General features: G+C 38.6%; 2 protein-coding genes across 2 annotated transcripts in view; one reads left to right on the forward strand and one right to left on the reverse strand.

The window, feature by feature from the left end:
* Positions 1 to 5,855: 5,855 nt before the first annotated feature.
* Positions 5,856 to 14,388, forward strand: LOC103388615 (protein lifeguard 1). Its single transcript, XM_008323674.3, has 11 exons — positions 5,856 to 5,925; positions 6,566 to 6,707; positions 7,308 to 7,476; positions 7,830 to 7,908; positions 8,307 to 8,360; positions 8,612 to 8,702; positions 8,856 to 8,893; positions 10,296 to 10,383; positions 12,353 to 12,442; positions 12,986 to 13,033; positions 13,561 to 14,388. Exons 2-11 carry the CDS (start codon positions 6,603 to 6,605, stop codon positions 13,714 to 13,716), a joined length of 918 nt encoding a protein of 305 aa, XP_008321896.1. The 5' UTR covers positions 5,856 to 5,925; positions 6,566 to 6,602; the 3' UTR covers positions 13,717 to 14,388.
* A 2,257-nt stretch (positions 14,389 to 16,645) lies between these two features.
* Positions 16,646 to 27,003, reverse strand: part of LOC103388625 (ankyrin repeat and IBR domain-containing protein 1) — a 25,136-nt gene continuing 14,778 nt past the window's right edge. The window contains 5 exon segments of the mRNA XM_025061257.1: positions 16,646 to 18,570; positions 21,304 to 21,347; positions 21,955 to 22,060; positions 25,503 to 25,554; positions 26,938 to 27,003. The exon segment at positions 26,938 to 27,003 is cut by the window's right edge and continues 56 nt beyond it. Of these exon segments, the coding sequence (XP_024917025.1) occupies positions 17,662 to 18,570; positions 21,304 to 21,347; positions 21,955 to 22,060; positions 25,503 to 25,554; positions 26,938 to 27,003 (1,177 nt within the window). The 3' untranslated portion in view covers positions 16,646 to 17,661.

Here is a 27,003-nt window from a genome sequence, read left to right on the forward strand (position 1 = left end):
CGTGTGACAGCAGAGGAAACAGGATAAACATAGAAATGGTCTGAAAGTTCTAAGGCCATTTTGGAAAAAAAAATTAAGACAATAACAAAAGCTACTTTTCTACATTTACCTGGTTTAGGTCTTATTACTATATCACTATGTCTACCATTATATTTGGTATTTACATTAGCACCTACTGTATGATTGAAACTCTGCCATGACAGTGACTTTCCATTTACACCCAGTGACTCCAGCGCATCTGTTTCCATGTTTGTCCTAGAGGATTTGGTTTTCAATAGGGCGTCCAATTTCAGGGCATTAATTTCTCTAACAGCTTCTTGTAACTCACTTCCAAGGACAGAATGAAGAGTCAAAATATGAAATGGAATTGGGCCCAAAACTCTGTAATACCAGGTGTGGCAACAGCAAGAAAATGTAAGTACGCTGAGATTTGTCCATGGTGACAAATGCTGTTGACCCTGAGGGATTTCAGTCAGCTCCCACCAATATTTGACCTGGCAGCTTGTACCCAGCATGCCTCACCCTGCACATGGCTTTGATGAAACTCTCCCTCAATATTTTCCCAGCATCCTCACACTCCAATCAACTTCGAATAAGCTCCTCCATCCCATATCCAGCGTCCTAACAATGTTAGAAAAGTGAGTAATCCACATTAGCTCGGATCCTTCTAGAATGATCATATTACACATGTGGGGGTAAAAAAAATCAGTTCTTCCTTTGGAATGAAAAGAGACTTTTGTGTTTAGAGAGGGGATTTTAATAACAATCTTAAAGTTGAATTAAAACATGGAGCCAAATGAATTCTGTCATTAATTTGTTCCTTTTTTTCAAATCATCAAAGCTTTTACGTTGCTGTGCAAATTATAGATCCATGCTCAAATAATTCTGTATAATTAGACATGTTAGATTTCCTAACACTGTCACGCAGCTGTTGGTCAGCACAGAGTACGTGGTCTAAATTTACTCAAATTAACTAAACGTGTGTGTTTTTTAATGCATTCAGTTCATTAAATCAGTTTGTGATAATAAAGAAAATGTGGTGCAGCAGTACGTTCTGTGCTAAATGTAATTTGTTATCAGTAAATACATTACACCTGTCTAACTGTTTCAACCTTAACCTTACTTTAGTATAGTTAGAGACACCAAATGTTCTGTTGGAATAATTCAGCATGTACATATGTTAAGTTATATTCAAGCACAAATGTTATACTTTCAGACATTCTTTTCTGTCAAAAGTTGAACTTGGTTATAATTAATTAGGTTTTTTTTTTGAGGGAAGGAGGTTGGAAAAGTTGAGTTGAGTATGGGATAAAGGGGAAAGAGCTTAGACCTAAATGGAGGATATGTCCAGAAATACCTTTTTGTTATTTTATTAAGTAAAGAGTTAGCAGTTTTTCACTGTGTCTTAGAACTTCTTGACTTGGACCTATATGTTGAAGATCAGTGATCCTAGGCTTAAAACACTAAAAACTCTTAAAAAACATCCTTGCACTAAATATATGGTGTATATATGAACACTTCTAGAAGAAGAAAATCTTGACTTTTTGTTCTAGTTCCAGACGAAGCCCTCTACAGTTGATATTCCTGTGGCCCACGGGATAGAAATGTTGCCCTTCTTTTGCTCTAAATTGACCTCAGGTGTGGATTAGCACATAAATGGTTTTTACAATTCTGTATTGTATGTTGGCCCTGTGTTACACCGGTGACCTTCCCCTCCGTGGACGCTGCTGATGTCACAGTGGCAGCTCAGATTGGTTCTCGTTCCCTCCTGACCTTGGAAGCCTAAGTGGCTTAAATTGAATTCCTATGTTTTGGTCAAAACCTTTTCCATGTCTTGGTAAATGTTCATTTAACTTAGCTTTACTGACGCCAAACTAAAAGCACGGCCACATCCACGGTGCATTAAACTGTCATTTAATACATTGTAGTTAATATTTGTCTGCAGCAGACTTCGTTATAATCAATTAGGCTTCATGTTTAATAAATTTAGACGGACGTTTTCCTGGAGATTATTTATTATGCCTTAATGGAGTGCTCACTGTAGACACAGCTAATGTGAACTCTAATAGGGATAAATTCATCTGCAGTTTTGTGCTCTTTGAGACACTAGTGCATTATATTAAATCAAGTATGTATAACATTTATTTATGCACTAAATTATGCCCATTGAGATACTTTAACTGCAATTACACCATTGAATCTGAGCCATGCGCAGGCCTAGGTAGTACTGGCCATAGTGGACAGCAATGAAAGGATGATTCCACCCTCGGACTAAGTGGGAGCTCTGTGTCAGGGCTGTTAATTTCCCTGAAATAGCATTGCTTATTTGACACAGCTGCACTAGCTCATGGTATTAAGTGGAACACAGCACAGGCCTTCTCGTTATTTACTGTACCACATGCAGTCCCACTGTGTAACGCCGGCTTCTCCCACCGGCCCGTACGTCCAGCTAGGATTCATCATACATCATACATTAGCAGCATTAGCAGCTTCAGGGGGGCTGTAAATAAGGCATGAAGAGGCATCCGGTGACACAGAACTCTGGACCTGCCGCCAGCTCTGTGGGGTCACATCAAACACCATTTTCAATCCACTGGATAAATCTGAAGAGGGCCCCAACGGCCAGGGAGTAGTAAGTCATGTCAGCAAGCAGTGGGAAGAGTGTCTCCCGTGACGACTCCATCTTACCCTCCCCAGTGATAAGACAACAGTCCCCTCGGTGATCCTGTCTCAAAACACCAGCAGAGGATCATGGTCGTCCAACGAAACAGAGCTGTCTCTGCCTGCGTCCCTGCTCAGACACCGACCCCAAACTACTCCAAACTATATGACCCTATCTGTCTGTCTGTCCCTCTGTCTGTCTGTCCCTCTGTCTGTCTGTCCGTCCCTCTGTCTGTGTCTCTCTCTGTGTCTCTCTCTGTCTGTCTGTCTGTCTGTCTAGACTCTTGTCTCTATATTTTTTCCCTCTCAGTATTTGCCTGCCTGTCTATTACTCTATATACCTGTCTGTCTTTCCACTTGTCTATCTCTCTGTATTTTTTTCTCCTGTCTGACTACTCTCTTTCTTTATATTTACCTGTCTGCCTGTCTGTCTGTCTCTGTCTCTGTCTGCCTGTCTGTCTGTCTGTCTGTCTCTGTCCTTCAACATGTAATTACTCCCATCTATTGAAGTCTCGTTTCTCATTGACCTCTTTCCAATTTTACCTCTTCTCTGTTTGTCTTTTCCCTCTCTCTTTCTGTCTCTCATCCCCACTCTGTTTCTACCCCCCCTCTCCCTCTGTCTCTCTGTCACTCACTCTCTCTGCCTATCTCTCTGTTTGCTTGTTTCTGTCTGTCTCTCTACCCGTCTGTCTTTCTACCTGTCTCTGTCCCCACTGTGTCTCCCTCTCCTGTCTGTGTATGGACACAGCTCCCTGCTCTGCACACACTCAGCTGTGTGTGGCTCCAGCCCCCTGCGTCGCCCCTGTTTGGACAACACAGAGGGAATCAGATCTGTTATATGTGGCCTCACACTGGGCTTCACACTGACTGGTGTGTCAACACGGGCTGGGTTTCAACCGCCTGTCCAAATGTGACTTTGTTTGTTGTCCTGCCGTTCAAATCGCACTCAGATCTCACGAACAGGCGAGCGTGAGCTCATCACATTTGAACATTTAGTTTAAATCCTGATCTCGTTGACAGAGAGACCAAAAGCAAGATATACATTTTTATGAGGTAAAATGTTCTCTGACTTTAGAAATGTCTGTGTTTTTTTATCACGTTGCACACAGTCATCTCTTCTCTGGTCTCTCTTACAGCAAAATCACATGTCACATGTCAGTGAAACGCTCGAAAGATTTGCTCCAGCAGTTTGAGTGAAGAGCTACGTCTCTGGAGAACTCAGTGCTGATGGGGAGGTGGCAGTGTAAGAGGGAGCCACGTCCAAAGCACTGCAGTTACAAGAAGCAAAGAAGACTAGTGCCCCCTAGGGTTGGCTTGACATACTGTAGAAACAGCGTCTGTAAACCTGGGGGATTCTAGCTCGAACTACTGGGGGGCAGACGAGAATCCAGTCTGCAGCATTGAAATGCATAACGAATGTTAAAGACATTAATAGTTAATGGTCTTTTTTTTAGTTGTTTTTTTTTTTGGGGTTGTTTTTTTTTTTTTTTTTTTTTTTTTTTTTTTTGTAGTTTGTGACACAACTGAGCCACATTTGCTCCGAGGGAAAGATTTATAAATTCTTTATGAAGCAACAACCTCACCTCTGAGCCACTGGCAGTGATCGATGCCTTGTAACTTCCATTGTTCTATAGTTAGCCAGAAAATGTGAATTTTTCATGTTTTTTAAATACAATTTAACTCTTGACCGTATGCCTCGTGGCATTGAATGCAATCCCGATAGAGTAACCCAACCAGTGACCTACCTGTGAACAGGGTATTTTAGTCTAACGTTTCCTAGGGCAGGTGAGGCATCACTGGCACTAAATCTAAAATATTAAGACAGTCAGAAAAACGACAATACGAATGTTATCTGTCCATACACAGAAACCAAATAGTTTATCTAGAATTTCACATCAAGTAGCTGGTGCTTGGAGCTGTTTGGTTGGCCATATGTGGCCAAGAAGCCCTGTTTTCACACCGCTGCGGCTGTAAGAGTGAAGTTAAAATGTCAGTGTCAATATAGCACACAGCTTGTAAAGAAATCCACTAGATTCATTGTCTCAATAAAACTCCACAGGTGCTGTTCTGAATGCCCGTACCTTTCTACCATAAAATAAGAAAGAACTTGAAATTTAACTCTGAAGTGGTGTGTTTCACTTTTACACACACCTAAGGCACAAGAAAGGAACTGCAGCTTCTCATCTGTAGGGCTGTGACCGTCTGTAATCCGTAGGGAATTTAGCACACATTTTTAGGTATGTATGTTTCCTGTTTAATGACTTCAAATTCAAGTCATTGACCACTGCTGCAGGACAATCTTCTGCTTTTGAGCCTGTGTTTTTCCCTAAAAATCAATAAAAACACTCAATTAGTGGTGTAATCAACATAACAATAGTTTTCTTCTTTTCACATCTGTACTTTAGTCTAGTTTATTTATTATTCTAGTAAAGTGTATTCTTTAATATCCCAGAGTTTATAGCTAATTTGTGTCATGTTTTACACCTGTCTGAGCTGCAGCAGTGTCTCATTCATGAACAAAGTCACTGTGAGTGTAGCAGGACGATTGTACTGACCTACGTACAACAACAACAACAACGTCTGTGAAGTTCTCTATCTTTCAGGTCGTTGTGTCCTGGAGTACCCGTGCACTTGGCTTTTTTTTTGTTTTTGGATTACACCACTTGTTTTCGGCTGGCAGCGTGTCTTCAGCTTTTCTTCCCTGACGTGGCTCAATATCCTTAATCGTTGCGTGTAATGTGGATTGATCTCTCATTCGTCTCACTCACACAAGACACTTTCCACTATAGCTGCCTGCTATCAGTGTGTGACCCAGGTGAGCCGGGAGTCACGTGGCTGGCTGGGATTTCACCCAGAGTCATTGTTCCGTTTTTACACAGTGAAGGAGGAGATGCTACAGACACCCTGCGCACCGTACAGCAGGCTAATGATGTGTCATTATGAGGGATGCAAACTAATATACCTTTGTTGAAGCGTGTGAGAGCAGCGGTAACAAATTACTCTCAAGGCCTGTGTGGGATGAGTGTTGGTAAAAGAAGAATGTAAAGACAAATTGCTCTGACAAAGTGGCAGCCTGGCTGCTTTAATGACATTTTAAGAACTTCATCTGAATATCCCATTGAGCCTAATGAGGGATACATCCTTTCCCCTGGAGCTAAAGTCCTGTCTCTGTGGGGACGGACTGATAGCAGGTAGACTTTGCCCTAAAGGGAAGTGACACTACAGGAAGAGAAGCAGAGCAGATTCCCGGCTGCCACGGCAGAGGTAAGACAGAATCATAGTGTGAATGTTTGACGTTTTTATATTTATACAAACAAAACAGAAGCTGAATACAAGGTAAATAGTTAAGAGGAACTTCTGGAACTGCTTAGTTTGGTACACACTGAGGTGAATGTGGTATTACAGGAAGTGTACAGTATTATGAATACATGTAGTAGAATAGAATCTGTAGTACTGAATACTACAATGACAGACACTGCAGTTTTAATGTAGCTCTAGTTCATATACAGTTGGTTGTTGTTTTAATGAATGGACTTCATTATCTTGTGTCTTTAGTAAATAATGTATGAATTGAAAACAAATCCCTGATGTTGTTTTTCTGTTGATGACTTCATATCCTCAGAGATCAATTAACCACATCATAGCTGGTCATTTAATATACATACAACGCTATTAAAAAGACGCTCAAGGCCATAATTATGGATGATAGTCATGGGTGGCTCTGTTCGTGTGATGCATCATTTTTATAATTACCCATTTATTTGTTCCACCCCGACTCTGCTGCACTTTATGCTGATTTGACATAACTGATGAAAGCGCCGACACTTTTCAAGTGGCCATTGTCATGTCTTTGCCATGACCTCTAACTCGCCTGTTTGTCTTTTCTTTCACTTTTGTCTTTCAGTTTGTTTAAAAGAAAAAGTAGAATTTTCTAATGTGGAATGGGTCAAACCAGTAGCAGTGAAAATGTGGGATCTGGACCTACCACTAATTTTTACAACAACCAGAGCTTTGAAGAGGCTCAGACGGCAGCAGTGATCTGTCAGGTTGGTAGTTGTCATTAGCACCAACGATACTCCAACGGTCGTCATAAATGAAAGCAAAAGTGTCTTTTTTGGATTTACTGGGTCATGACATCATCCACTATCGATGCTTGATAATACAACCACAGAGAAATATCTGCTATCAGAATATATGACTATGGGTTATCATTTTATAATGACTGTAAATGGACTTTAATTCCATTACCATTCTCTATATTATTATAATATGGCAAAGAGAAATATTAACAAATTCCAGCAACAGCTACTGTAATGTTATGAACACCAAATATAGAGGTTGACATTTAATTCTTTTGTTATCTGTTATTCTGAGTTTTAATGTTTTATTAAAGCTGCCCAGGACTCACTGGCTGGGATTTTATTAGAAACGTGATTAAGAAATTCAAAATGAATGACAGATTATACCATTTAAAAGGTAGAAGTTGTAGTATTATCATACAGATGACTGGTTAAACTTCTCTTCCCCATGTTTGTCTACTTAGGTAAAATATATACAAACATGTGATTCCTTCTGAAAATACAGTCCAGGTCAGTCACCAGGAACTGGACGATGATTATTTGCCTTTTGTTTTCTCTTGTTCGTAGACGGGGAAGGTTAATGTCTCGGTGGTCTCTTCCTCTGGCCCCTACAATACCGCTTCCTATCCTCAGGGTGTGGCAGAAGGTGGTAATAACCAGCAGTATGGTCAACCTCCACCTGACTACTTCAATGGTTTAGAGGACAGTGGTTTCAGCAACGCCACTTTACGAAGGGGTAAAAAAGAAAAAAGAAAAAAAAGTGTCTTTGTGTTTTATTTTCTGTGGCAGGAGCTGAAACGTGGCCAACAATATTTACTCCTTAATTTGTTTGCCTGAAATTGATTTGCAATCAAATTTATTTTTCCATGGCCTGTGCTGTTTCCAGCCTATTCTTGTCGCGCCCACAGTGAAAATCATTTCAATGCGAGAATGGAATTTGGTGAGAACTGGAAAACAACCCTGACTCCCTGACTGCTTTATAGTGGCAGACTTTTTTTTCCCCTCCATCACTATCTATCTTCCTCCTGTGTGTTTATCCTGACTTCCAGGACTCCTGCTACTCACTGTGTTTTTTTTTTTTTTGAACAGGCTTCATAAGAAAAGTCTACTTGACCTTGATGCTCCAGCTCCTGGTGACAGTCGGGATCATCTGCGCTTTTCTTTACTGGTAAAAAAAAAAAGTCACCTTTTCACCACCCACCTTTGCTGTACGTTTTATCGAGAACCCATCGCCACTTAAGAACCACAGTTGTGCCCACAAATGTGCAACACAACCCTGTTCAAACCAGCATAAATATGTAAGTCAGGCCTGAGTGCTGGAGAATAAAAGAGCATTTCTACCATATGATGTATCAGCAGTATGAAAGCTTTATATGTTTTGTATAATGATAAGGCAGAGCATTGGTAGTGTAATTTCTTTTCACGAGTTGTATTCAGCTCCACAATGCTCTGTCCTCGGTTAATATTTTATACAATCATTCTGCTGCCTCTGTCAAATGAATGGCGCCTCCATTAAACACTTCCCCTATCTCTCTTTCTCTCGCTCTCTCTCTCATCAAATAACAGGGACGCTCTGAGGATATGGGCGATCAACACCTACTGGTTCACCTATGGCATGATGTAAGTTTTTCAGAACATGTAGTCAAACTTCTTGTTTTAACCGGTCTGGCAAACCACAAATCTCCACCATCTCCCCGAGTAAACTCCGGTGGAAATCCAGAGGAGTAAATCACTAACTGTCAGTCCAGGAAGTGACCCGACCGCACGTTGCATAAATAATGTAGTGGGTGTATTGGCTTTTTGAAGATGGTGTTTTCTCTTCATGTCTGTGTGCTGTTTTTATGATACACTCTATATTCTGTGTGAAACAGGGCGGTGACGCTGGTGCTCATCGTGGTCATGTCCTGCTGTGACACCTTCCGTCGTCAGGTCCCCTTTAATTTCATTGCCCTGGGCATCTTTGTAAGTAGCAGCAGCGGTGGCAGTCGGGCATCAAATTAAGCCCCCACCACACCGGCTCTATTTACTGTTTGGTTTTTGTGCCTTTTTGGGAAGATTCTATATATACTTTCCTTTTTTTTTTGCTTCTCCCCTTTTCACTGGTTCCTGCTCCAGACGATCGCAGAGGGCCTGATGCTGGGATCTGTGGCAGCGTGAGTGTGTGACACTATGACACCATAACAAACCTGTGCCATTCATATCTGAAGTTTTGTTGCCATCTTTAGTCTGATGAGCCATTGTCCTTGTTGCTTACCAAAATGGAAAAGAAAACGCATTGTTAAAAAGTTTTTTTGAGCTGAGATAAATCAGTGGAATCACATAAGGTTCAAAACCAATTCTTCTGTACAGTGCTGCTTTAATAAACACAAGTATCCTTTACCATCATGCCGAGAAAACATATTTTGGTGTTTTACCAACAAAATATAACAGGATATTATTAACTAATTTCATAGAAAATGACTGAAACACGTTACAGACAGATGGCAAATACATCCCAAAAAGTTTTTTTTACTCTTTACTCACTAGACCAGGGGTTCTCAAACTGTGGTACGCGTACCACAAGTAATGTGCTCTCTAGTGGTATGTGGGGGAAATTCATATTTTCACATTTACATTTTTAATTGAATAAATCTGAAACATACCATGCACAATTAATACAACATTTAAACATAAGCATCTTTATAAACATTTATAAACAACTCTCCTGTGTGGTGGAAGCTAATAGGGAAGGCCTATGCTGCTATTTTCTAATGTTGGTCATCACAGTGGTACTCAGAGAGTTCAATGTTTTCTCAGGTGGTACAGAGTATAAAAGTTTGAGAACCACTGCACTAGACAATACATATTTAACCATTTGTTTTGATCCATTCCTTCAGTTTTCTGGCTTTTTCTCTCTAGTACACAGCATTAGAAGTTGTATTTTTCTCTTTCAGTTTTCTCTAGTACACAGCATTAGAAGTTGTACCCAGATAGTCAGAGAATATATTTGCCGGCCACATATGTTTCAATCATCTACCTGTCCTGTATCAAAACCAGTAACCCAGATATTACTTGTTTTGCGCTAATAGTAAAATGGCTCTTTGAGGCAAAACATTTCAATTAGTTCAAAACAACAACATTCTGCCTGTTGATCTGAACAGTATTGGTCTATTTAGTCCTTTATAAATTTGAGAGATTCATTGGACCATAATGGCATTTTACTAATTAGTATTTGGCCAGGGTGATTTGACAATTTAAAGGCCAAGCAGTAGTTTTAAAAATGAATATTTCCTTCTTGGTATCAAACAAACTTCTCATGTTTAACTCAGTATTGTTTTGTAATTATTTAAAGCATAATAATAATAATAATAATAATAATAATAATAATAATAATAATAATAATAATAATAATAATAATAATAATAATAATAATAATAATAATAATAATAATAATAATAATAATAATAATGTATGTGGCATCTTTCTCCCCTTCTCATCGCAGGTTGTTTAAAGTCGAGCCGGTACTGTGGGCCGTGGGGGCGACAGCGCGGCATCTTTCTCACCTTCTCATCGCAGGTTGTTTAAAGTCGAGCCGGTACTGTGGGCCGTGGGGGCGACAGCGCTGGTGTCGTTTTCCTTGAGTTTGTTTGCTTTGCAGTCAAAGGTAGGATCTGTCACATACCCTTGGCTGAGTTTGCAGTGAAGTCAAAAATGACATTCCATAAAGTGCAGTGAGTGGTGTGAACATTCATATATTCAGGGCTGTGTTTCCTGTGCTGTTCAGCTGAGCTGTTGGCAGCGTCACCTACATGCAGTCATCAGCAATGGTTTAAAGTCTGATGGCTTTGCTGTCCAGGCAACGCTGTGATTACTGCTGAGATCAGTGTATTTGCCACTCAACTTAATTCTTGGTGCCCAGCATCACACTGGCTGAGGCTCTGACCGTAAATCTAGACTACAGCGATGACCTGGTGTCTTTTGTTATTCCCTGGATCCTTTCTCCATCCCTTCACTGTGAACTGTCTAATAAAGAAAATCTTAATGGAGATATTTTACAGTTGGATGGTCATTTCCAGCAGTGACTGGAATGTTTATATGAAGACAGTTCAAGTGATTAGCAGCCCAGATTTTGTTAACGGTGGTGTGGCCTTTTGGCACATCCAGGATATGACTGGTAAGTACTACTGGGATTAATGCAAAAGGAATGAACCAATGAAATGTTAGTTTAAAGAGCCAATGAGAACATACAAGATTCTTACTGATATCTGAACATTAGCATATTTGGATCCTTAAAAACAGCAGCTAGAGACAACTACTGTTTTTTTTTGTTTGTTTGTTTGTTTTTGTTACTTACATATGATGGAACATTTAAGTGCAGTTTTTTTTTCAATTTTTCAATTTCAAAAAATCACCATTACTAAATAACTGTTATTTTGTAGCATTGAGAAATCTAATTGGCAATTGTTAAATAAGTATATCTTCTTGTCTAAACTTGTTGTTTTTACTTTGTAATTTTTTTTTGTTTTGGCCTGTGTTTTGTTTTCCTTAGCTACACGTTGCATTGTTTTTATTAGTGCCTTCCCGAAACAGTAATACCTTAAAATGGACTCTGAGCCAACTATAGCATTTTCTCTAATCTAATATAGATATAAAGGTTAATATTTACTTCAGCATTTTGTCATAGCGTGCTACTTCTGATCAAAAGATCAGGCTAGATTAGTAGTAGCACCGCCCACTGACTTTAATGGGCGGCGATTTTGACAGCTACAATTAGTTCATGAAGTACTGCAATGCAGGAGCATAAAATACTTAAATAAATAGTGAAATAAGTATATATGTTTTTTAATGTAAAATTAATTGGTACTAATGACAGGTTAATAACATGTTTATGTATTTAATTTAAATTTTAATTAATATAACATTTAAGTAATTATTTAATGATGTATTTATTCATTTTGTTTTGGCACTGTCAGTCCTCCGTAGTTTAGGACTCACTGGCTGTGGTTAATTAAAACATAAAAAAAAAATATATTTTGACTACACAACCGCCAAGGTCAGAAAAGGTCAAATGCATGAGGTTTAGTTCAGCATTTTTCACCTTTTACCACATATGGAATGATTATTTTTGTATTTAGTGACGTGCAACACCTCTGATTTTAATAGCCCCATGATATTAAAAATGAGCGTGGAGTTTGACTTTAATAATCCTATTATCATGCTGCAGTCACCACACTGTGCACTGAGCTGTGTCACTGTCATACAAATGTTCAGCCACATCTCCTCAGGTGATCATGGTGGGCGATCACCTGTTTCAGTGGATGTGAGAAGGTCACACGGGCCAAAAAATCCACCTCCACTCTGTGCTTGCGTCGCATCTTGTTGATTAATTATCCCCGGAATCTTTGTATCCAGAATCATTAAAATTTTCCTTGTGAGTCAAACAGCAATATGTCTTCATCATTAGGTAATCTGTGCTGCCTCACAGCTCAGCTGTAATACAGACGACCTTGAGCACCCCCGCTTTTATGGCAGTGATGAGTTTAAAATGTTCTGTCTAAAGTTTTTCTCCATGTCGGAGCGGCCTGTCACATTCACTGTCGCTTCTGCTTTTCTCCTCCACTTTCTGGCGACAGTTCGACTTCACCACCATGAACGCATTTGTGTGGGTGTTTGCCTGGACTCTCCTCTCGTTTGGACTGCTCTGTGCAATTCTCCAAACTAAGGTAAAATAAGGAGCCATTGTACAAAGAGAGTGGCTTTTGAATGGTGCGGTAGCAGCATGCAGTCAGACATACAGACATACAGCCTCCTCGCTTTTATTCCCAGAATGTAATGGCAGTGATTTGGGTGCTGGGCAGACTGTAAAGATGACGATGTGCGCTGATCGCAGACTGATGCATTTAAATGGTCGCCGCTGTTTGCCGCGACAACCCTTTAGCTGGGAATTTACAGGAATGAGCACTCGGCTGATTTTAAAGCTACTGAATGTGACACATGAACTGGAACAGAGAATAAATGCTGCTGCCTTGAAGGATACTCTGATCAGTGTTTATCAGCTTGAACCATCACATTAACTATACTGGCTCAGAGGAGGAGAAGGGGATTAAAGGTGCAGACGTTTTAAAGCTCTGGCCTTGAGACAAATGCATGAGACAAAAATTGTCTGCTGGGAATGTCAATAAAACCGAATGTAACTAGTAAAAGTGTTATGTTAAATGATGTTCAACTAGTGACACTAATTGAAACCTGATTTTATTTCCCAACAGTTTGCATACATCGCATACGCCTGCCTGGGAACCTTGCTGTTTTCTTTGGTAAGTGCCGCTACGTAACTCACTGAAACACTGTGATTGAAACATAAATTGTCTGCATGACCTTTTTTGAAAAATGACGCATCATCAAAGAAGCTTTAATGTCAAGTAAAGTGCCTGATGTAAGAGCTGATCCCAGAGTCAAAGGTTCTGTCTCTGTGTTTAGAGTCAAGCGTGAGACTCACTCATATCCTGGTGGCCTTTCATTTCAATTATGCACCGCTTAAACAGCAGCAGGCTTCATTCTCACAGCCACACACTCCCTGTGGGATTCTGGCACTAACAGCAAATGTTCTGACCCGTTCTGTCACCTGTTGGAACAGACATCTGATGTACGCAGCCGTCAGCAGTGGCTCACAACTCAGTTTGAGCAGCACTATCGTTCATACAGACTGTTATCTGTTCACTTCCCTCTGCTGCCGATAAGAACGCCGCCTGTATTTACTTTCCTACCCGTTCCTGTTAGCAGAGCTTTGTCATCACAAGTGTCATGGCTGAAGCCTCACGGCTCTCTTTTGTCTCTGCTGCAGTACTTGGTGTTCGACACGCAATTGATCGTGGGTGGAAAACACCGGAAGTATGAGGTGTCTCCCGAGGAGTACATCTTCGCTGCTCTCAACCTTTATTTGGACATCGTCGGTCTGTTTCTGCTGCTGCTTCAACTCATTGCAATATGCGACAGCTAACCATTGGTTAGGCAAAACAAAAAAACAGTATACTGCGTTAACATTTGTGGTGGGTTGTGATTAAAGAAATTAAAAAGCCATGTAAATAATTAGTCTGGAATATTTTAATTTGTTTTAAAACAACATTATTTTTTATAATGAGAAAAGTAGTTTGATTCAAATGATCTGGTTTACAACTGATTTAATGAAAGATTTGCATGTGAACAACAGAGACATCTGGTTACTTTGTTAACTATTATATTTATCAGCTTTTCTCTATTTGCCTGCAGTGTGTATGGACCTCTCAGTGTTGCAGCCTAACATTCAACATTTTAACCTGAACTCATTATCTGGTCTTTTGTGGGCATGCTGAGCTCAGCTAGTGTTAGTGCAGGTGTCTATGCAGTGACATGTTTGTTGATCGATTTATGATGACGACAAAATTGTTATCATTACATGCCATTATTGTCGCATTTAACCAATCTGCAATCAGGATTTCTTTTTTTCTTTTTTACCAAAAAACAAACATTTCTGTCTACACTGTTCACTAAACTATCTTGTGCTCTGAAGCCACTGGTGAATAGAGTTCAGGTACATTACTGCCACCTACTGGGCTGGAGTGTGTGCAACAGCGTAACTGGTGTAGCGTAAATTAGCAAATTAAAAAACAAATAAATATTTTTTTAAAAGCTCTTATTGGTGTATTATTATTGTGTTCTGCAGTATTTGTACATGTAATCGAAGGATTGAGAGGTTTAATGTACTTCAGTGTACAGACATTTTAGCTTTGGTTCCTGTTTTTGCTGTATGTAATCTGCCTGCAGTGGAGACAGTAAATATTGATATGTTTGATTTCCTTAAGCTTTCAAGAAAAAAATACTATACCATTACAATTCGTTATTGGGATTTTTTTTATTAAAAGCCTAAAAACACCAGTTATTTTTCGCCAAACCGACAAAAGCTCCTGCAACCTGTATTATTTTTAACAGTGCTTTACAATGTTTTTATAATAGGAATTAAAATTAGTACTAATACTGAGAGTAACTGAATGAATATAGATGAAAGGGCACACATTAAAGCACATACTTTATTGGCATCTCACGTCAAACATGTTTCATATAAAGAGGGAATGTATCAAGTATAGACTATCAAAGTGCAAACAGCATTTCAAGGATTAGTTGCTTTACAATAGAAAAAAAAGTTAGATTTCATTTGAAAATAAAATCTCCTAGACATCAGAGGAAGAACTGAACTCCACTTAAACCTGAGCCTGTTTCTAGCCCGGCATCATGTCACACAGAAAAGGGCACCGCGTGTCACAGCCTCCATTAAACACATTTACATTAGCAGGGTCAACAAAGTTGGCCCCATTAAAATGTTTGGCACTCGATTTCACACCTTCAACACACTTGTGGAGCTTTCACTGCTGAATGAACACAGGCTTCGCTTCAGTCAGACGTCAGTTTGTACAAAAACTAGATTCAACCTTCAAGGTGAACACACTGATGCGTGGGTTTTTATAGTGGTTTTTCACAAGAAATGTTTAATGAATTCCAACCTGACATTTCTGCTCTCCTACAATAAAGTGTCTTCTGGTGTTTTTTAGTATGTTTATATGTTAGGTCAGCTCAGTCGGTACAGTCACAATTAGTCCTGAATAAAGAAGAAAACTAAGACTACGAAGCGCACACTGTGCAAATAATAAAAAACTATTCATGAAATAAAACCTTTGTTCGGGGAGATTGAAGCATTGCTTACTTTATCTAATAACAAAAAAGTGTTAACCCTTTATATGCAACAAAAAAAGCTAACCTTTCAACCGTTCAAGCTCCACAAAGAATTTACATCTTTGAATACGAGTCATCTTCCTTCTTTCTGAATCTCTGCACTTCATTCACAGAACAGCACTAACAGTCCAATTCCTGTCTCCACTCACATGCAGGCCAGGGTAACACATTATCACCCTGTCTTTATTTGGACAAAAATTTGGTTATTTTATTTTCTAAGATTACTCAATTTTATTTTTTAGCAACATTCCAAAAATGATTCTAATAATACAAATATTAAACCTCTTTCCTACACAGATGGCTTGAAAAAGAATGATACGATGGTAGTACATCAGGTTTGAGAGGATCAGATTTATTTACCCTGAAAGACTCATAGAGAGGATTTTTTTAAAAACAACCTTGATCTCCCTTCTTGGATTAAAAGTCCTCGCACATTCCCTCAGAGGATGGAGCTGATTGAAGCAGTAATACACAACACGCACACACACACCATTAGTTTTGCCTTGAGGTTCTTTTCCCTTTTTGCAGTGAACTGCTATTTTTAATATTTGTACAATCATACAGTGAAGCTACTGTTTGAAGCTGATACTCTGGCACCATTTCACATGACGTCTCCAATGGGCGGCTGGTTGATGCAGTACTTTTATGCTGTATAAGTATTAATGTATTTATTAGTCTGGCTGTTGCTGATATGATTTCTCTCATTTTTTTAGTTAAAGGGAATCATACTTGTTTCTATCGATGGCCTATTTGATATTCCTGTTTATTTTGTCTGACAGTGAGTGAGTTTTCATTTTCATTATTACATCATTTATTTTGTCTGACAGTGAGTTTTCATTTTCATTATTACATCTGCCTCAGTAATTTTTTACAACTTTATCTTAACCTTGCTCATTCTGTTTCATCTGTGCTGTCAGATTAGACTGAGAGACTTGGTAAAACGGTGGTAAGCGTTGTGTATTTTGTGTTGCAATAAATGCTGAAATAATGAAAAATTATTATAAAATTAAAAAATTAAAAAAACAAGAGCTCTTTTCTGCACTACACAAACAATGTGAAAGAAAAACAACTTTTAAGGTAACAGGTGTTTGTTTCGTGTACTGTACAAATACTTTTAGAAGATTTGTGACAGTGATTGACACAAAGGCACTGAGTCTTTTAGTGTTTTAAAGAAATGCTTGAAATTTTCACACACGTTACCCTGCAGTCAAGGACAAAAGTTATTTGTTAATTTACACTTTAAAAATTAACTAGATTACTGACAGCGACCTGGGCTCGCTTCATTGAATCATTTGAATCTGAAGGCTGGAGGATTTCTTTGAAAGGTTTTTCCTGCTGTGGATGTATGTAACACTGTGAAAGTGAATGGCAGAATCCAGAATCCAATATTTTAAAGCCCCCCTGGCTCCGTCAGCTTCTGTTTTTTTTTTTTAACTCTCCAGACATTTCTTGTCGAAACTGTTCTCTGATGAAGGGTTTGAGATAAATAACCATGGTCGAGGCCGTTTCTGATGTTCTGAAACAGGGCAGTTCCTTTTCATTTGGATGATGTGTGTTTCTACTGATTAGAAAAATCCATTAGGAACTTTAAACTGCACATTTATATAGAACACTACAGTGGTTTAAATAAAAAATATATATACTCAGCCACAATCTCCAAAATATGGCTCCAGACTTTAACATTAAAGTTGAGCTGAGTCATTTTAAATTGTATTCAGCAGGCACAATTTGCTTTGAATAATTCACTTGGTGACTGCAAACTGTGCTTTTGCTCGTCAGTGTTTGGCACCTAAAATGAGGGAAGTGTAGAGTGGTGTGAGAATCTGTACAGATTGAATATTAGGAACTGATCTGCAGAAATTCATCTCCCTCAGACCTGATACAAAACAACAGTAGGCTTTCACTACAGTGGGAAAAAACAATATCAAAAAGTGTTTTAAACTGTCCTTTTTTCCCTCTATTTTTCTACTACTTCATTAGTACTCTCTTCCAAGGTGAGCTGGTAAATTGAGGACTGTCAGCACAGTCAAAATAATAAGACTAAACTACTTCATTTAAACCAGTATCAACCAGAAAACATTCTCCATTCTGAATACATTCCCCCAAACCAATGTTTCCTCCATCCTATTTGTCTAGTGGTGATTTTTGTTTTTGCTACTTTTTTTCAGAGCTGTTCAAACTACATCAGATGCCCCTGCTCCTCCCACTCTGATGAGCTGGTGCTGGGCAAGTGGTCAGAAACAGAGTCACACTGTGGCGTGTCCACATGGCAAACCTTCGACCCTCTACGTTCAGTAGCGCGGTCTGCACTTGGGTCTAGAGTGGCCATGAAATGTAGCGGCCGGTTCTCCAGCCCCAGGTCTAACTGTGTCGGTCTCTCAGCCGGTATGCACTCTTTCTGACTTCCTTCCAGGTCACTCAGCCTCCTAGAGCAGAAAGCTGTGTGTGTCATCTCCTCCTGAGGCACAACAACAATACCAGCTTTTTCATCATTTTCTGGACAGGCAGCTGTGTGGAGTGTATCCAGGTTTGAATCGGTGTCAGACGAGGTTGATGGAACCAGGGTGATACCTTGAGGATTCATGTCATGGAACCAGGCCATGATGTTGCCCAGTAGGTTAGCATTTGCAGCAAGTGCAGAGGAGGAGGAAGGGTTGTGGCTGCTGCATGTAGTCGAGTCTTCGTTGTCACTTGAAGAAAAGATGCCTGTTGATGAGCTACTGTCACCTGGAGCCATTGGCTTTGACAAAGACCCAAAGGCCCGATGGCCACTGTCACAGTGCTGTACAGAGGTGGTTAGATTAGCAGCAGCAGAATACTGACTGCTGATGCTGACGTTGCCATGCTTTGCCAAGTTATCGCCCAGCTCCAGCAGTTCTGAGCTGCTTAGAGAAGCTCTAGGGAGGACTTCTACACCAGGGGCACTCTGTTCAAGCCGAGAAGGCAGGGACGTGCCAATAGCACCAAGTGAGGCTTCGTTGGCAAGAACCTCATTGCTGGACCCACTCCCTGCCAGCCCAGAGTCCTGGAGTGACAGTTGAATGGCCAGTAAAATGTTTGGATCATCGTCATCTAAGGAACCAAGACCCTAGGAAAAAAATTAAGAAATGTATTTTTTTAGGGAACAATTAGTATTGGTATAATCCTAAAATAATCTTTTAGCTAAAAACAAAAGAGCAAAAAAACATCAATGATTTACTGAAGTTTTTTTTATTTAAAAAATAACTCTAAAATTAATCAAACTTTATAAGCAAAGCATGAGGGATATGTTTGTGGTTGTTCTTTGCTAATGTCCATAGTCCAAATATAAACAAACACATTTTCATTTAAGACGTTATAAGCTGGCACTGCCACCTATCGTCGAAAAATGAATACATGGGAAAAACCTCAAATGGGCTTTTATTTTGAAACCAATACGGGAAGTAGTTCGGCAACTCTACCGATTAATTAAATTAACGAGACACAGGTTGTTGACGTGATGTTGCGAAGCAAAGACTGCAGTGACTGGATTAAGGTAAGAACTAAAAAAGAACACACTTTTTCAACTACTAAAATATTGCCTGGATAGTGTTTGCGTAACAGCGTAAAAACCTACGACTGTTTAAAATAGAGTGTGCTAATCGTTGTGGTGAGGAGAGATGTTGGGATAAATTGAAGTGTGTTTGCGTACAGACGTTTCCTCAATGGTTTAAACTGAAATGTAGTACAGTCAATATAAAAAAGCTTTAATAAATACAAAAATGAGGTCCCACGCATCACATAGTAATCACCGATGACGTCACAACCAAGCAGCTTGTCTCACCCCACCGTTCACCACAGGGTGAGAGTGGATACGGGATATTGCTGATGTTATTTCGGTAAACTGATGACGTTACGCGAGGACACTGAACACTGACATTTTTTAGATAATAAGTCCACAGTGACTCTGTTTTGTGCAAGGGCTCCTTCTGTAGTGATGCATTCTCTCAATTTCTTCTGTCCTCTCAAGAAATGTACTTTGGGTTTGTTTCATTAGCTGGTTGGTAAATTAATCTACCTGATGCCGCGTTATATGCTCTGTGTCTGCAAAGTCTCAGTATCTTTGTAAAACATTTAAAAAATGAATTGTGGTTTTTTTGGTTGAATGGATTTATTATCATCATTGAAGAGATAATCGTGATACATATGTAAAACATATTCTGATATTCATATAATATATCATTTCTTCCAGCCCTATATGTCACCACGTGTTAGGTTGTCTGTTGATTGGTTGTAGAAATGGCACCAAATATTGCTTAAAACAATTGCAACGTGTATGACCAGTATTTGTATCCCGTGTAGTGATGAATGAAAACAAATACTCCTCCTGAAAGTCATTGACCAGAACCTGCAGACACTTATCTATTGTATTTACATGTAGATGCTGTGATGGTATCGCTTCCCCAGTGGTTACTGAAGGAGTAGGAAAGTAATAGCAGCTCTCAATGGTTCTGGAGTGTGATTAACCCATTTTTGGTGCACATGTTCCACTTGAGTTACAGAACAAAATAGGAGTGTAAAACACCTGCGCCTCAGTCTGCACTGCTCTGTGCTCCTTTTGTTGCAGTCAGCAGTGCAGCTTCACATACACAGGCAAGTCTTTTCATTTTAGGGCTGCTTTATTAAAGAATTGCTGCTTGGAAAAAAATCATGCTATTAGATAAAAAAAGAGCTTCCCCACTATCATGATAGTTCTAAGAAATTGCAAATGTAATTGCCACTCTACTGAGAAATGTCTTCTAGGCAGGAACATGACTTTGAATGTTGAAAATATCCTGGGAAAGTTTTAACTTTTACACATCTCTGATAAGATTCTATATGTTTTGATTGTATTTTTTAAGCACAATTGTCAGTAAACATTTGATAGGCAAAAGTGTAGTACTATAAATGTACTACACAATTTTATATAAAAGTACAAAAGAAAGCTGTTTAAAAATTTGCCCACTAATCTTTATTTGAATGGTACAGTGAAACTATAATGTTCTGCTGTTCAAAAAAGGATAGTAGCATAATAGCAGTCACACATTTGGTCCATTCACAAACATTTCATTTAATCCTGATTTAACATGATTGACCAGGTACACACACAAAAAGCATGTACTCTTAACCTACAGACAATCTAATAGCCGCTGCATTGCTTTTTGTTGTTTTGTTCAAATTTTATGAGCCTGACAGAAAACCGAGGCTGGCAATGTTGTGTATATATTACTGCTGTCAACAGATGCCATTAAATAATGGGGATTTAGCCTCCTCTCTCCCAGCGCTCATGTCAGTTATGATGAATGAGGAGCAACCTGGTCACATAGTGTGATGTGTTTTTAATGTTTTGGGACAACAACAGGCCTTTTGTTCACATTTGTTTTTGCACATGTAAATGCACTTATACTACATGAAACCAACTAAAACTGTATTTATTATCCATACAAGACATTATGTTACTGCTAATTTTATACCAAGGGTAAAAAAAACTAGGCAACAAGAGGGTAAGTTACACTTGCAATGATATTCAAACGGGTGCCATTGTATATCCCAGACATTGACAGAGCAGTGTTTGATTATTATCACATGGTTCGGGAAGTCTGTATCATACAAGTAGCTCTTCTTATTACTCTTGAAGTAGCTCTTAGTTTAAAAAAGGTCGGTGGCCCATTTTATACAATATATTATTTGAATCAGATTCTCTAATGAGTTGACAAAAGATGATGTGCATAAAATCGGAATTTTACACTATTAACAAATGTAGAAATACATCCTACGTACTGCAGATTATTTAATTTTTTTTAAGTAAAGTACAGAGTCTTACCATAAGTTGACCATGTCTTCGTGCTCTTTCCTCATCCTCCTCATCTTAGAAGACAAAATAAAAACATAATTTCTGTCAATAAACTCAGATATTAAAATCACTATTCAGTGCAATCAGAAATACACCTTCCCTTTTATTACAAATAGTAAATGGATAAATAAAAGCAGCCTGATAGAGAATGTGTATTCAGCATTTTCCAAGAAATGTATTGATTCAGTATCTTCATCTGAAATCAATTAATCGTTCTTGGCCAAATGCAATACTCTAGCTGGCTTTAGAAACCGCAGACTCTGTCTATTTTTCCTCTCCTTGCAGCCAAAAAACAAAACATCATTGTGATGATGACACTGATGAATTACAAATAGTGGCTTCAAATTATTGGCTCGCTAAAAGTGAGCGGTTGTTAAAGTTTGGGAACTCCACCATAATTTGCAGCAAGTTTCCAGCTTGCTGCATCGGCAGAGGCAGCATATGAGTTGAGGATTATAGGTGAAGGGCAGGGAGGAGCAATTTGCTTTCCCTGAACCTGCATATTTTAGCTTTAATGAAAAATTTAAATGTGCAAATAAAATGCAAGAAATAACCCTACTCGCCACTGAAGAACAGTTTGGAAAACTGCTGAAGGAGAAAGTTAAGCTTTCACTGCAATACCTAAAGTGCCGCTGGGGTCGTCCTGATCAGGTGTACTGCTGCGGAAACTAGACATGTCTCGCCTCCGTTGCCGATGTCTCCTCCTGTACTGGAAATCTGCATATTCCTGTAAACAACAACAAAAAAACAAGATTTTAAATTAACATTACAAAGCACAACAAGCATCCATAAAAAATGACTGTCAAACTTGATATTTAATTGATTCATAATGTTGACTTTCTGGTCACCAGATCAAAAGTCTAAAATATATCCCAGTAGAACATACTGATGTTGTTAGGGAATTGGAGATGAAGAAGCCACAAGTTCAGATAAATTAAAAATATTAAAAATATGAGAAAAAAACCCAGCCAATTAATCGTTCAATTTTTACATTTGTCAAATAAAAAACACAAACCAGATATTTTAAAGGAATTTTAGATCGTATTTCTGTATGAAGAGGGTATATTATATTATTATCCTTTTTACGAATTAACATTAACAACTATTTATTAGTTAGAGTTCATAGATGTGTTTGATGTTAAAACTTTTCACCTGTACTTGCTGGGTAAAAACTTTTGAGCTGTCAATTGAAATGACAGAGAAGCAGAAGGGAAATAAGGTAGAAAACAAAAAGTATTATAAAAAACTTTAGAGAGACTTGTGTCTAAACTTCCCGGGATAAAAAACCAGAACACTCCTCTAATTGTTTGGTGCAGTCTGGAGTCAGGCACAGATAAGGTCTTAGGTTTAAACCAAGAAAATCTACTATTTCTGCTGGAGAGAAACCAGCAGGAAGGCGGTGCTGCTGTTTAAATGGATCGTTGCAAAAATACTGTTTGGTGTGAATACCATTTTGAAAAGATAATTTCTGTAAACCTGCTACTACTCAACTGATTCAGTCCAATGAACAGTGTCTTATGTTCCAAATACCCCTAGATATAAAACTGACCTAGGTGTTCTTGGTCATACATAAATTAGTATAATTGCTCAAAATTAGTTTTTGTCCCTAAGTATTGTAAGTTAGTGGTCAGCTGTCAGCCAAGTTGAAAGCCTTATTGCAAATGGCTGATAGATGCGAGGCTGCTTCAACAATGAAAAGGTTTCCTACGCTGTCTTGCACATCTGCATATCAATGCCTCCAGAAATAATCAAGCGCATTCAATCATCTCATACATTTTCAAAAGTCATTGACTCATATTCTTATAATCAAAAGCCTGTCACCTAAACTCTGCCTTTTCATTTTTTCCCACTTCTCTAAAAATAGCCCTCTATAAAGTGATCCGCAGGTATGGTAAGAAGCATGGAGCGGACCATCTGTGTCTGCGCCTGTGAGCTGCTGTCATCAGCCTCTGATTATTACCATGGTATTTCCATTAACTACTGCAGCTGAGAGAAAGTGGCTCTCAGTTGACATACATATGCTCAAAAATTCATGGCCTAGTTACAGTTTTTTTTTTTTTTTTTAATCATTGCTATAATGACAGAATGAGAATCATACACATTTCGGGTAATTGTTGTAACTTTTAAAAGCTAGGGATAATCCCTCATTTTTAATATTCTAAAATAAATCAGTTTTTGTGTTACATATATTGTAATATGGTTAGTTTCTTCACATGTTAGCAGGAGAATCAAAGAATAAACAGATGCCACTGCAACCAGTGGCTTAGGGGCCAGATGTGGCTTCTCTCACCCTTACACACAGGCCCCCTGTCAGCGTGTATGTGATATTTGATAGGAATGAATGGACATGTATGTATTTTGGACTGGTTTGAGATCAGTTGTTTGAAAACTGAGACCAAAAAGCTACAGATGCTATTTATGATCAGTTGATCATTAGGTAAAATGTTTTTATTTGTTTCTGTGGTTTATTGGTCACTGACTAACTGATCCCTGCAACAGTTTTCAAAATCTGCTTTATTTTCCCAGTGCTTACAGTATTAGTCATTAAGGGCAAATGACCTAATTTAATGTCACTTTATATCTTTCACATAACAATAAAAACAGAAGCTGAGGTTTTGATGGTAGTTTGACATCCTTGCAAAGAACACCATATAATATTATGGGACTTTTTATGAATAGTAGAATGCGATATATATATAGAAAAAAAGTGAGTCTGGTCTAAGCTATAGTTGAGAGATTGTTGCTTATAATTTGGAAACTTGAAATACTAAATGACGATCCAGAGTTCAGACCATAAAAAACCATCTCCGACAGAGGCTGCCTACTCAACTCTGACTCACCTCGAGTCAACAAACGTTTGCCCCATGACTCAATCTGTTGTGCTGAGCACACAAAGGATAATGAGTCGGTATTGATAACATTATTCGTTTTATTACTAATAGGTAATCAAAATGATTTTATGACCCATGCAGGCTGACACTGCAGTTTTTCCAGGTTAATACCAAATGCAGGCAGCACCCTGCATGGGTGTAGGTCTGATGTAAGATTTGTTTTCAAATTTTTAAAAGGGTTCAATTAACCCTGAGGTGTGATTGTGTTGTTGAGCCCAAGGAATTAGTTCAAGCTGAAATCAACAAAACAGTAACAGAAATTCTGGGTTTGTAAAGTGCAACATTAACTACCATAAGCACCCCAATGAGTGCACACATGACATGGTGCAGTAAAAGTAGGCAAGTCAATAATCAAACCATTATGTGGTCATTAGTTTTACGAGTGTTAGTGTTAACTATGGACGTCTGTTACTAATGTGTAATGATGGGAACAACCTGCTAAGGTATTTGCCAGAGAACTGTACTTTTAATCATTCCAAGCGTTTGCACTGGGGAACCCTGAACCATCTGGCTTCTCCAGTGTGTTGAATAACATGCTGATCTTTAGGTCACCCTGGTCTGTGTTAGGTCAGTCAAAGACACACCAGGATGTAAAAGAATTTAGAGATACACACTGTAAAGAGCACATACACAAGTTATATAGTTCAAAATGTGTATATATTCCCACACACACCTGGTTGTTCCCTCACCTCTGCTGTTCCTGCCTGTCTATTTCTGTCGACTGTCTTTTAAGTTAATATGAGATATTTATATTTAGCGTTACTTTATTTATGTATTCCTCTATGTTAGTGCAGAGCAGATAACATGGATGATATGTAAAAATAACGACAGGAGCTACTGTTCAATTCTTAACTGTATGTAGGTACATTTAGAGTCATTTACCTAGTCCTATCATGTAGCTGACATTATGACAATAATGTTAACCCGTGCCCACTATATAAACGTGATCCTGTTGTTCATTCAAGGATCGTACATTGATGAGGAAAATGTTGACTAGGAAATGACTTAAACGTCATTAAGTGTTAAACTCACAGGCCGTATTAACCTAGACGATGTTTATTGATAAACCGAGCAGCGTCTAGTGGGTTGAGACACTTGTTTACGGTACAGTAACAGGTAGACTGTTATTGTGTGTCTGCCCTAATTCTGAAGCAGCGGCTGCAGTATTTAAGGAAACCATGCATAATATTTAACGACAAAGGGCATTTGTATTTCTGTTGGTTGAAACAATACATACCCAAATATTTACAGTAATAAAATCAAAGTTTGTTCTGTTACCTCAGGTGATGCAAAGCCCAAATATTCCCAGTCCCACGTTCCACCGGCAAAACTGCAAGTAAGCAGAAGACAATGTTTTCCATTAGTTATCTAGACTGTGGCAGCCCACAATAGTCTAATTTGCACTGCCACACTTTCATAATGAACAACAGCATATTTAAACAGTTGTCATAAAAACATTAAGAGACAAAACACAGCTGCTTAATTTTTCTTTCATGTAGAAAAAGGCCAACAGGGATGTTACCTGTTAGTCCCCGCATGTGAAACCAAATAATTTCATGATGATGTGACAGTGGATTAGAAATTGCCTGCAACTTACTGAGTTCACACTCCACCGACTCCACAAGCCACAGATTGCTCTGTGATAGCTTGTGCTGCTGTGGTATTTGGTCTACCTGCATCAGCCCACTGCACTTCTCTCCACATACTCTGTTGCATTCATCGAGTAAACAGACTTATATTTTATAATGTGGTAACTGCAGCTGTTCCCAAACGTGAGGATGACACATCAGTCTTATTTTAGATCCAGTGATTGTAATTATAAAGGTGTCTAAACTAGGACAGATTTTAAGATTTCAAAAAAACCATTAGCAATCCTAAAAAACTGTAAATATAATGGGATGCTAATGCACTGCTTTTAAAATGTGCTTAGCGGCAAGCGGAGTATTTCCTTTAATAGGTTCAGAGAATTAAATCAAAGAAACCGTTTTGGGCACATTTCTGGTTAAGATTTCACCTTAAATGATTTAAGTCAGATAATGCAAAGAATCCTCAGACTCCTTTAATTTTAAAACATAAAAATAAAAATCTTTCTTTTGTATTAGGATGCTTATTTACTTATTAGTTAGTATAAAATGCAAGTCAGTGTATCTGTGTGAGGTTAATTTATTTTTTTATAGCCAAAATGTGACTAAACCATAAAATAGCTAAAAGTTACTGCAGAAAGAAATGCTAGAAATCTAAGAATTGACAGCTTCTTACTGTACAATACTACAGAACCCTTTGTGTCACACATATCACAGAGGTGTACCACGTATCTGGCATCACATCATAGGTAGTTAATAATAAACAATATTGGAGCCAGATTTCAATTCAATATCAATTGCATTTTTTACTGTTCTAATTTTACACCGGCGTCATGACCTATTACTGATGCTGTTATGACCTCTGCACACAACCTCAAGAAGGACTGAAAAAAAGCCTGGGAGTAATTGTCAATTTTCTATGCCATATAACAGACAGGGCTTCAGCAATGGGACCAAGCAATCACGTACATTTACACAGCAGTGAAAGTTTTAAATTCCCAGTTGCACCCGTGGGAGACGCAGATGTTCATGCAACATTGTCAATTCAAGTCTGTTATTCATTAAATATTTAACCTAGCCTCTAAATCTCTTACAGGAAGTACTTATCGAGAGCCAAATCTGCATGTTACCTGCGCCTGGGGGCATCTGGAGAGTCGTTGGGGGCCACACCTCTGGCTACTGAAGTGAGAAACTCC

The sequence above is a fragment of the Cynoglossus semilaevis genome, chromosome 13 (assembly GCF_000523025.1).
Source record: "Cynoglossus semilaevis isolate Cse_v1.0 chromosome 13, Cse_v1.0, whole genome shotgun sequence".
Lineage (NCBI taxonomy): Eukaryota > Metazoa > Chordata > Actinopteri > Pleuronectiformes > Cynoglossidae > Cynoglossus > Cynoglossus semilaevis.

Excerpts from the sequence above, each read along its gene's own strand:
- LOC103388615 (XM_008323674.3), top strand. The coding sequence starts at position 6,603 with ATGGGTCAAACCAGTAGCAGTGAAAATGTGGGATCTGGACCTACCACT. Across the intron at positions 7,477-7,829 it reads CAACGCCACTTTACGAAGGG|GCTTCATAAGAAAAGTCTAC; the intron begins GTAAAAAAGAAA and ends TTTTTTGAACAG. Across the intron at positions 8,703-8,855 it reads TCATTGCCCTGGGCATCTTT|ACGATCGCAGAGGGCCTGAT; the intron begins GTAAGTAGCAGC and ends TTCCTGCTCCAG.